An 11,619-nucleotide genomic window follows, 5' to 3' on the forward strand; every position below is an offset into this window, starting at 1 on the left:
AGCATTGGGGACACGGACAGAAGGGGGAGATAGAGAGCAGCAGGATCAACCAGGTTTTTTGCAGAATACAGAAAAGGCATCTCATAGTGATGAGTGAGTATGAACAGCATGGAATACAATCATTTATTCATCGTTTTTTTATGATGGGGGTTTAGTAACACCTTAAGCTTTGGCTATAAAATGTGAAAGCTGATTTTCAGTGCAGATATTTTGCACGCTCCAGTTTTAGTAAATTTCCACCAGTGTGACTTCTAAGAGGTTGGCACAGTCTCAAAAGGTGTATCCCTTCTCTCCAATCAGCTCTCAGAGCTCTCCTCCCTGAGCTCCGCAGAGTGTAATTTCAGCTCTCTCTGCCCCGTTTTTTTCTGACAGCTCAAAAGAGCTGTAAAAAGTCTAGAGTTTGAACAGATGTAGAGAAGAGAAGACAGCAGATAAACATGTACAACTTATGTAGGAGGATTTGTTTAATATCTGTGTATCACCCGAGGCCGGTCACCTCATTGGAGATATGGAAGGGTTTACAACCACTTTAATTGGCACCCAGGTGTGTCTTGCAAAGTTGGTGCAGAGAGAGGCTCGGTGGCACTGGCAGGTGGCACAGGTGGGCACAGATGAGCTGGCGGCAGCTCTCAATGATTGGGACCGATGTTCCTTGGCTGACAGCTGGTCACGTGGTAAGGGGTTGGGATCTCATAGACTGATGGGGGGCGTGCAGGCCGTTTAGGCACGGCAGGACGTCAATATACGTACTCTCGGCAAAGCAGGTCCGCGCTGTAGCCTTCATTCGGCTATAACGCGGCTCTGAACAAGTTAAACTGTGAATAGATGGCTGCGGAGAGGGCTGGTAAGCCGGCTTCCGCATTCCATAACAACCGAACAGTAATCAGCTGTCAGCAGGGTTCCCCGGTGAAAATTAAATGTAAAAAAAAAAGAATTGCGGGCAATAAAAAAATTGGGGAAAAAAATGATGTGGATCCTCACCCACCCCCACCCAAATCTATACCAGGCCCTTCGGGCGTTTTTGATGCGGGTCCATTGAAGTCTATTACACGCAAAATGAAATCTGCTGCGGTAAAAACGTCCTTGACCCTTTCCAAAAATGCACCGGCTGAAAACATGCACCATAGGAAATCACGTTCAATGGACTGTAGTGCGTTTCTGAAAACTGCGAAACGCACTAAAAAACGCATGAGCCTAGGGTAAACGTTCCGCGTCCGAACACTTCCCTGGTCATAAATTTGATGGTATTTTGATCAATAAACCCGAATTGTGAAACCAGAGACTTGTTTGATAACTTATGATTGTATCTTCAGCTATTCAACTATTGATTGAAATCCAAATACTTGCTGCTTGTGTGTGGCATATCGATCGATTGGGTTGTTTGCTGTAGATCGATTATTCCTATCAGGGGAAATTGATTGGAAAAGGAATCCATCATTTGCCATAGCTTGCCTTGCCACCATGTAATAGATTGTGTCTGATAGATTGTATTTTCAATCAGTACTGTATGTGTTGCATTGGTTGATATTATAATCGATGATGTGTCTCTTGTTTGTGATGACTGGTACCTACAAATCTATACATGTGTGGTGTTGGGCTCCTCAGTACACAACAGGAAAAGATTTCTTGGTGTGGTCGGTTTTATAATAGGTCCAGCAAAGGTCTGGGGACAAAGTTGTGAGAAATAGTGGAAGAAATAGAGACCTTCCCCTGAAATGTTGGACATGTGGCTGTCTGCTATATGGGGGATTATGGAAGAATAGGGGGGCTGATCTCAGGGTGTGATGACACCAGACACACAATCCAGATCAGCCTCTCTGAATAGAAATCTGATTTTATGGTGGGTAGGACTGAGCTTCTGTGAAATCAGAGTGTGCTAAGTGCTCCCTATGCTCCCTATGTTCCCTATGTCTTCATCTGAAGCGGAACGTGTCATCATCTTTTACTTCCGACCTCCAGAGAGCAGAAAATCGCCCATTAGACATAGTGGGCAGCCTGCTGTCAGGGCTCAATCAGCTGCTGAGCACATCTCCATCTCCCTGTGGGGGTCATCTCTGGAAGGAGAGGGAGGGAGGGGGCTGAGTGTGCCCCCCCAGGGGGTAGGATGAGGTGTGGGATGTTCATTCCTCTACAGAAGAGAAAAGCCACCTGTGACCCATCAACTGCCACAAGGGGGGCAATCAGGATATCATGCTGGGACCTGTGCAACCATGTATCTTCCCCAAATCTGTATATTCTGGTCTCCTCTCTGATACTGCAACCCAAATACATATCATGATAAATGATAAACCAATGTCCTCATCTCCCTTCAAGTCTTCCCTCCTCTCCTCTCCTCTCCTCTTTTCTTTTTTATTCATACATCTCCTGTCCTTCTCCTTCCATCCTTCTCTTATCTTTCTAGACTTTGTTTTCGTTTTCCTTCCTGAATCCATCTCTGTCACGTTATATCTTTTTTTTTTCTGTTATTTTCTCTTTCATTCTAATTCTCCCTCCATCCTTTTCTCTTTTGTATTCACTCTCTCACACACCCATCCATCCATCCATCCATCCATCCATCCATCTTTCTATCCTTCCTTCCTCCTCTAGTGTTTCCCACGATCTTTTTCTCTAGTATTCTCTCTCTCTCTTACTCTGTCTCTTTGTCTCTCCCCCCCTCTCTCTCTCTCTCTCTCTCTGCCTCTTTCTGTGTGTCTCTCTCTGCTCTCTCCCTCTCTCTCTGTCTCTTTCTCTGTGTCTCTCTCTTTCCTCTCTCTCTCCCCTCTCTCTCTCTCTCTCTCTCTCTCTCTATCCCTCTCTCTCTCTGCGTCTCTCTCTCTCCTCTTTCTCCTATCTCTCTCTCTCTCTCTCTCTCTCTCTCTCTCTCTCTCATCTCTCTCTCCCTCCCTCTATTATCTCTCTCCCCCCCCTGTGTCTCTCTCTCCTCCTCTCCCTCTCTCTCCTTTTTCCTCTCTCTGTCTTTCTCTCTATTATCTCTCTCTCTGTCTCTCTCCCCTCTCTCTATATATATTATCTCTATCCCTCTCTCTCTCCCCCTCTCTTCCTCTCTCTCTATTATCTGTGTCCCCCCCTCTCTTTCTCTCTATTATCTCTTCTCTCTCTCTCTCTCTCTCTCTCTATTATCACTTGCTCTATTATCTCTCTCTCTTATCTCTCTCTGTCTCTCTCCACTCCCTCTCTCTCTATTATCTCTCTCCCCCTCTCTCTCTGTCTCTCTCCCTCCCTCCCTCCATCCCTCCCTATCTTCCACCTGTCTCTTCACCCTCACTCTCTCCCTCTCCTCCTCTTTCACCTCTCACCTCTTTTCCTCTGACTCTCTCTTCCCCCCTTCTCGCTCTCTCTCCCTCTTTCTCTTCTGCACTCCCTGCAATCTTCCATCTTACTAACTTTTCAATATGACTCAGTTGCCTAATATACCTACAAAAAGAGTCCAGTAACCCCCCATCCCCCCAGTAATATACTTTCTTTTACTCTCTCGCCTTTCTCCCTCCTTCTACATCTCTCCTCTTCTCTCTCTTTATTCTCTCTCTCTCTCCCTTCACCCCCTCTCCCACCCTTCTCTCCCCTTCCTCTCTCTCTCCTTCTCTCCCACCTTCTCTCTCTCCCCCTTTTCTCCCCTCCCTTTCTCCCCCTCCCTTTCTCTCTCCCCTCCCTCGCTCTCTCTCCATCTCCCCCCTCTCCCCCTCTCTCCCCCTTCTCTCCCCCCTCTCTCTCCCTCTCCTCCTCTCTCTCTCATTCTCCCCCCTTCCTCTCTCTCCCCCTCTCTCCCACCTTCTCTCTCTCCCCCTTCTTCTTCTCCCCCTCTCTCTCCCTCTCCCACCCTTCTCTCTCTCCCCTTCTCTCCGCTTCTCTCCCCTTCCTCTCTCTCTCCCCTTCCTTTCTCTCTCCTTCTCTCCCACCTTCTCTCCCTCTTCTCTCCCCCTCCCGCTCTCTCTCCCTCTCCCCCTCCCTCTCTCTCCCCCTCCCACTCTGTCTCCCTCTCCCCCTCTCTCCCCCTTCCTCTCTCTCTCCCTCTCCCCTCTCCTCACTCTCTCTCTCCCCCTCTCTCCCCCTCCCTTGCGCTCTCTCTCTCCCCCTTCTCTCTTTTTCCCTCTCTCCCTCTCACCCCCTCTCTCTCCCCTCTCTCCCCCTCCCTCGCTCTCTCTCCCCCTTCTCTCTCTCCCCTCTCCCTCACACTCTCTCTCCCCCCCTCTCTCCCCCCCTCCCTCTCTCTCTCCCCCTTTTCCCTCTCTCTCCCCTCTCTCTCTCCCTCCCTTTCCCTTTTGGCTTACTCTTCTCCTCTCCATGCAGTCTTCCATCTCACTAACATTTCAATATGACTCAGTTGCCTCCTAAACCTACAAAAAGAGTCCAGTAACCCCCCCTCAGTAATACGCCCAACATTCCCCGTCTTAGACCTATATTCACCAATAAATTCTTATAGGGGAAGGCAGACTTATTTGTCACCATTATAAAAATCTTTTTGTTTGTTTTTATGTCAAACATACAATAAAGTTTCCTACATTTCCCTTCCTCCTTGCAGCTGGGGACACAAATGTATTTCACTGTCTGTAAGTTACACAAATCATCTATGAACCTTATACACCTCTTATGTGTCTGTCTGTCCATGCAGTGCTGACTTCCCCATACAAGGAGGTTCAATAAGCCCAGCAGTGCTGAGTTCAGTCCCTCAACTATAAAGACTTCATGGATGACTGGACATTGGAGTGACTCTTTGTCTTTTGAGAGGCAAAGGCCTCAGGTCAAGTGTCCTATTGACATGTAAATAGAGGGATGGTATATATGGGCATTCCTTCAGTGGCAGCATTACAGCAACAAACTCTTCTGCCTTGTGTAGTCCAAGTCTCCTTCTCCTCCACCATGGTGACCCATACAGAGGCCAGAGAACCCAGCAGCTTCAGGAAGGTCAGTACTTTGGTTGGATGGTAGCATCCCATGCAGTGCCTTCAGCTTCAGCTTCTGTATTGGTGTGACACAATGTAACACAAAATTAATTTGTAATTGTCTCCGCAGGTTTCTAAACCATTGATGGAAAAGAAGAGACGAGCCAGGATCAATGTATCCCTAGAGCAGCTCAAATCTCTCCTGGAGAGGAATTATTCCCAGAATGTAAGTATAGGACCAAGCGCAAACCTTTCCTATGATGACCATCTTATACTATATTATCATTCCTCGGGGACAATAGTGTATTAATGACATTTATTCCTTTTCCAGATCAGAAAACGCAAACTGGAGAAAGCAGACATCCTGGAGCTAACAGTGAAATATTTGAAGACCCTTCAGAGTTCAGTACAAGGTGAATAGTTTTCCTTTATAGAGAGAATTGTGCAATTCTGATACAATGTATACATGCGTTTCCTTTACACACTGTCTTAAAGGGGACTGCATGGGTCATAAAGGGGACTACAGGGGGAAACACTGACACACAAGTATATCTTCAGACCAAATCACTACCTACTCCTCTTTCTTGAAATCTCTCCTTTGAATATTTGTTCCATGAAAGATTTCTTTATTTTTTACTCTTTCTTTCCCTTTCTTTCTCTCTCTTTCTTTCTCTCTTTATTTATCCTTTTCATTCTCACACCCATCTATTCATCCTTCCTCCCAACGTTTCCCACGATCTTTTCCCTTAGTATTCTCTGTCACTCCATCTCCCCCCCACCCCTCTTTTTCTTTCTCTACCTCTCATTCACTCTTCTTTCCCTTTCTCTGTGTCTCCTTACCTTCCACCCCCCCTTTCTTTCTCTCCCCCCTTTCTCTCTCTCTCTCTCTCTCCCCTTTCTCTCTCTCTCTCTCCCTCCCTTTCTTTCTCTCTCTCCATTGTCTCTCTCCCATCCCCACTCTCTCTCCCCCCTCTCTCTTCATTCCTTCTTTCCTTCCTTTTCTCTAGTATTCTCTCTCACTCCTCTCCATTCCTTCTCCCCCCCTCTTTTTCTTTTTCTTTTTCTCTGTCTCAAATATTTTTTATCCTGTCTCTCTCTCTCCTTTACTACCTTTTCTCTCTCCCCCCTTTTCTCTCTCTCTTTCTCCCTCTATCTCTTTTCTTTCTCTCTCCTCCTTCCTACCTTCTCCCTTCCACCCTTCTCCCCCCCCCCATTTTTTATCCTCTTCATCTCTCTCTCCCTTTAGTTTCTCTCATCTCCTCTCCCCCACTTTCTCTTCCTTGCTCTCTCTCTCCCTCTCTCTCTTCTCTCCTCTTCTCTCCCTGCTGTCTTCCATGGTACTTACCTTACAATATTACTCAGTTGCCTGCTAAACCTACAAAAATAGTCCAGTAACCCCCAGTAATATCTCTCAGTCCTGACTTTCTATCCCTTTCCTATCACTTTCTCTTTTCTCTCTCCTCTTTTATTAAAGGAAACAAACACCAAGAGAAACTTTTCACATCAGGAACTTCTGATTTCACTTATTAAAGCCAGGGACAGCCAGGAAACAAACACCAAGAGAAACTTTCACATCAGGAACTTCTGATTTCACTTATTAAAGCCAGGGACAGCCAGGCAACTAGCTTTTTCAGAAGGAGTTTGGTAACTGCTGCCACCTATTAATCTCAGTACAGGTTGACGTTTGTGTAATGCGAAACCTCAAATAGTAATAATAGGGCATGGCTAAAAACTTGTCAGGTTCTTTTTTCCTTGGCAGGGTGGAGATCCTCTTGGGTGTAGAAGCTACCTGGCCCATACCCAGATTACCAATATCAGCATCATTACAATACTATTGGTTAGCAATGCCATTAGGATAAACTTGTGGGTCCAGTGCTATATTTTTTTTACATTCCCAGGGTTATTTTTGTTGTCACACAGGGGAAATTTTCCTTAAATTCCCCTCTTGCAGGCATAACAGGAAGTGAGAGGAAATCCTCTCTTATGCCCCACGAGCGGAATTTCCATTGCAAAAATCTTGGATGGTTTTTCCAAAAGAATTCCGCTCAAGCTTGGCTTGCACACACAGGGATCACACAAAAGTTCTCTGAACTTTCAACCTTTTAATCAATAGTTTTTATTAAAGTTTAAATTTTTATCAAGACAAATGACAGAAATTATGACTAAATAACAGATCAGTTACAGTATTTAGATACATAGATAATAGATAATAGTATCCAAAAATAATAAAAAATATAATCTAAAGAAAAGCATATTAATTATCTCAATTATAATAGGGATAATAAAGATAACGATCGGGAGGTTATTAATACATCCATTGTGGAGACAATACACAAAAGTAATATAAATATTATCTTCATATATTTATATACTGCCAATTTAAGTAATTCAAAGATGATGAACCTAAATATATTCCCGAACACCCCTATGGGTGCTAAACTGTGTTCGGGACAGTAATAGTAACCTGTCATTTAATAGATACAAAACAAAGATTAAAATATTAGAGCGGGGTTGAACTTTCAACCTTCAAGAACGCGGTGACGTACAACAGTACGACGAGCCGAGAAAATTAAGTTCAATGCTTCCGAGCATGCGTCAAATTGCTTCCGAGCATGCATCGTTTTTTGCACGTCGAAAATTGCATCCCGATAGGGACTTTTTCCAAAGGGAAAATAGAGAACCTGCTCTCAATCTTTTGCTGGTGGGAATTTCGCCATGGTCGGAATTTCCGACCAAAACCTCACATCCGACTTTTGTTGGTGGAATTTCCGATCGTGTGTACGGGGCATTAGTTGTCACTGGAACAGCTGTCCACATTGGAAGATTCCCTCACCAGTTATCGCCCATGATAGCGGTGGTCACCAGTACAGAAAGAGTGGGGGTTCTCCAGAGAGCAATTAGAAGCCTGACAGTCATTCTAACACTTACCTACTCTATGGAAACTGAGAAACCTTTAGGCACACTTTACATTTTTATCTGTTGTGTATCAATCTCATGATCCTCACCATCTCTTTTTCTCTTCAGCAGTTGGTCCCATCTTCAGGAGTGCTGATTACCATGCTGGATTCAGGAATTGTCTGAACAGCGTCAGCCAGTTTCTAATAAAGTCAGAGGAATATGTTCCTCCTTCTCCTCTGGGTCTAGTCCAAGATGTGTCCGCACTTCGTCCGTCTTCTAATGGAGCTGGGTTCAGGACCAAGGACAGCAGCATCCCCTGCAGTGCAGCATCCAAACCTGTCATCACCCAGGACCACCAGCTCCCTGCTAACCTGAGCCAACCTGGCGCCATTAACCAACCCACTAAGCTCAGGACAATGCCACACCAACCACTGCCATGCCAAACGAGCAACGGTACCCCCCAAGCTCTATCACCAAGCCTTAGTGCCAATGTACCGGCTGCTAACAGTAACAGAGGTCCAGACCAGAGTGTGTGGAGACCCTGGTGAAAGCTCAGCTACAAAGACTATATATATATATATATATCTATAGCTCCCTAGGAGAAAGAAGAACATGTTCTTTATAAGAATATAAATTATTTGGTATATGCCAGACATAGATTCCACATTTGTTTGTCTAATTGTGTAGATTACAAAGGCTTTTATTTATAAGTACTGAGCATTTTATGCCGGTTTCCAATAAATTTTATTTTTTACAGAATTGCCTTTGTCATCATTTTGCATTTGGGGAATTGTTGTATAATATGTAGTATTATAAAATGAAAAGCATTCACAGAAAATGAAAAATCTACAGGGTTCAAGCACTTTAGCATTTGGTTGTAGTAATTATTTTTTTATTTTATATAATAATTCTATTCTCTCTCTTTCTCTCTATATTTATAGATAGATAGATAGATAGATCGATAGATAGATAGATAGATAGATAGATAGATAGATAGATATATTTAGCTGCTGCTAACAAAGCAAACAGAATATTGGCATTAAGGCCGGGTTCACACTGCTGCGGCTAGGAGACCCGGATGTGATTCGCACCGCACTGCAGTGCAAATCACATCCGATCTCTGTGCGATGCGAGTTCAGCCATACAGATAGTATACAGATAGTATTGGCTGAATTCGCATCTCACCCGCCCCAAACTCACACAGGACCCTTTTTTTGGTCCGCAGCAGAATCGGATCGCATGGGTGTTCACACCATGCGATCCAATTCCTGTCCGAGTTTGCAGATCGCGATATGCAAACTGATCTGGGGGTGTTATTAACATTTCACTGACACTCCCAGCAGTTCGCATAGGGCAGTGTGAACTGCCGCTGGGAGGCATGCGATGCGGGAAAACGCCGCGGATTTGCGGCGTTCCCGCATCGCTGTAGTGTGAACCCAGCCTAAAAAGGGGATCAACTCCAGAGATAAAGCGATAATTCTCCCATCTACAAGACTCTGGTCCGGCCGCACCTGGAGTATACTGTCCAGTTCTGGGCACCAGTCCTCAGAAAGGATGTACTGGAAATGGAGCGACTACAAAGAAGGGCAACAAAGCTAATAAAGGGTCTGGAGGATATTAGTTATGAGGAAAGGATGTGAGCTCTGAACTTATTCTCTCTGGAGAAGAGACGCCTGAGAGGGGATATGATTTCATTATATAAATACCGGACTGGTGACCCCACAATATATAAATACCGGACTGGTGACCCCACAATATATAAATACCGTACTGGTGACCCCGCAATATATAAATACCGGACTGGTGACCCCACAATATATAAATACCGGACTGGTGACCCCGCAATATATAAATACCAGACTGGTGACCCCACAATAGGGAGAAAACTTTTTCACAGAAGGGAATTTAACAAGACTCGTGGCCACTCATTAAAATTAGAAGAAATTAGATTTAACCTTAAACTACGTAGAGGGTTCTTTACTGTAAGAGCGGCAAGGATGTGGAATTCCCTTCCACAGGCGGTGGTCTCAGCGGGGGGCATCGATAGTTTCAAAAAACTATTAGATAAGCACCCGAACGACCTCAACATACAGGGATATAAAATGCAATACTAACATATAATCACACACATAGGTTGGACTTGATGACTTGTGTCTTTTTCCATCCTGACCTTCTATGTTCCAGTTGTAATGGAATAAGGCAACATTTTGCCGTTTGTATATCATCATGTGTACAATTTCTTCTTTTCTCCTGAGAAGAGGAGGAGCCAGGAGCACCGGCGGGGCAAAAAAGTGTTTGGGGCTGCTTTGTGCAATATCATTGCACAGAGCAGGGAAGTATAAACCTGTTTTTTTTTTATATATATATATTTTTATTGTTTGCATTTACAATCACTTTAATTCACAAAACTTTAAAACCGAAAGATAATGTTTTTACCCATTTGACTGTATTTTCTTTTTCTTATATCTCATTAGAATCAGCTAAAAATATTGACTGTTGAGGGGTGTGAGCAGGGGGCCGTGGAGGGGTGAGAGTGATAGAAGTGTGGAGGGGTGAGAGTGGGGGGATCATGGAGGGGTGAGAGTGGGGGGACCATGAAGGGGTGAGATTGGGGGGACCGTGGAGGAGTGAGAGTGATGGGAGCGTGGAGGGGTAAGAGTGGGGGGATCGTGGAGGGGTGAGAGTGGGGGGACCATGAAGGGGTGAGAATGGGGGGACCGTGGAGGAGTGAGAGTGATGGGAGCGTGGAGGGGTAAGAGTGGGGGGATCATGGAGGGGTGAGTGTGGGTGGGGGGGGGACCGTGAAAGTGTGAGAGTGTGGAAACCATGGAGGGGTGAGAGCGGGGGGACTGTGGAGAGGTGAGAGTGATGGGAGCGTGGAGGGGTGAGAGTGGGGGGGGAACCGTGAAGGGGTGAGAATGGTGGGACCGTGAAGGGGTGAGAATGGGGGGACCATGGAGGGGTGAGAGCGGGGGGGACTGTGGAGGGGTGAGGGCGAGGGGACCATGGAGGGGTGAGAGTGATGGAAGCCTGGAGGGGTAAGAGTGGGGGGAGCATGGAGGGGTGAGAGTGATGGAAGCCTGGAGGGGTGAGAGTGGGGGGACCATGGAGGGGTGAGAGCAGGGGGACTGTGGAGGGATGAGAGTGATGGGAGTGTGGAGGGGTGAGAGCAGGGGGACCGTGGAGGGGTGAGAGTGATGGAAGCGTCGAGGGGTGAGAGTGGTGGGAGCATGGAGGGGTGAAAGCGAACCTGGGGGTAGGCTTGTTTGCCACCCCCTCCCAGACAAAAGTTACCTGTTTATTAGAAAGCTTAGCAGGATATTCAAGGTAAGAATAATCGTTTTATGTATTAAACTGGGGTATTTTTGTATTGACCTGGAGTAAAGAATACAGCGCTGCAACCAAGAACAGTCAAAGTGTTTTGCATCTTCTAATAGACAGCCACCACTGTTTAATTAGAAGAAGCAAAACACTTTGACAGTTCTTGGTTGCAGCGCTGTATTCTTTACCCCAGGTTAATACATAAAACCCTTATTCTTACCTTGAATATCCTGCTAAGCTTTCTAGTAAGCAGGTCCAGGAGAATTTTCTGTACAGGTATGCCTCAAAAGCCACTTCCAGAAGTCCAAATCAGCAAAAGCCAACTTTCATTTTACTTTCCCCGTTGAGTCAAATGTATTTCCCTAAAATTGTGTAATTTTACAAAAATATTCAAATTTTCTCTGAAATTATGCAAAATAAGAACTCTCAATTGCTCTTATTTGCAGCAAGCCAATGCTTATCCGGGTCAGGAGTTGATCATCCCTATACCTATATTTTTTACCTCTCTACACATTTATGC

The 11,619-nt window shown here is 45.3% G+C and overlaps 1 protein-coding gene across 1 annotated transcript; it reads left to right on the forward strand.

The window, feature by feature from the left end:
• The first annotated feature begins 4,770 nt into the window (after positions 1-4,770).
• HES3 (hes family bHLH transcription factor 3) lies at positions 4,771-8,503 on the forward strand. The gene is made up of 4 exons (XM_077456185.1): positions 4,771-4,902; positions 5,011-5,106; positions 5,212-5,293; positions 7,905-8,503. Exons 1-4 carry the CDS (start codon positions 4,771-4,773, stop codon positions 8,324-8,326), a joined length of 732 nt encoding a protein of 243 aa, XP_077312311.1. The 3' UTR covers positions 8,327-8,503.
• The last annotated feature ends 3,116 nt before the right edge of the window (positions 8,504-11,619 follow it).

The sequence above is a fragment of the Lithobates pipiens genome, unplaced genomic scaffold (genome assembly GCF_037356315.1).
Source record: "Lithobates pipiens isolate NorthernLeopardFrog02 unplaced genomic scaffold, aLitPip1_a1.2 Scaffold_27, whole genome shotgun sequence".
NCBI classification, from domain to species: Eukaryota; Metazoa; Chordata; class Amphibia; order Anura; family Ranidae; genus Lithobates; species Lithobates pipiens.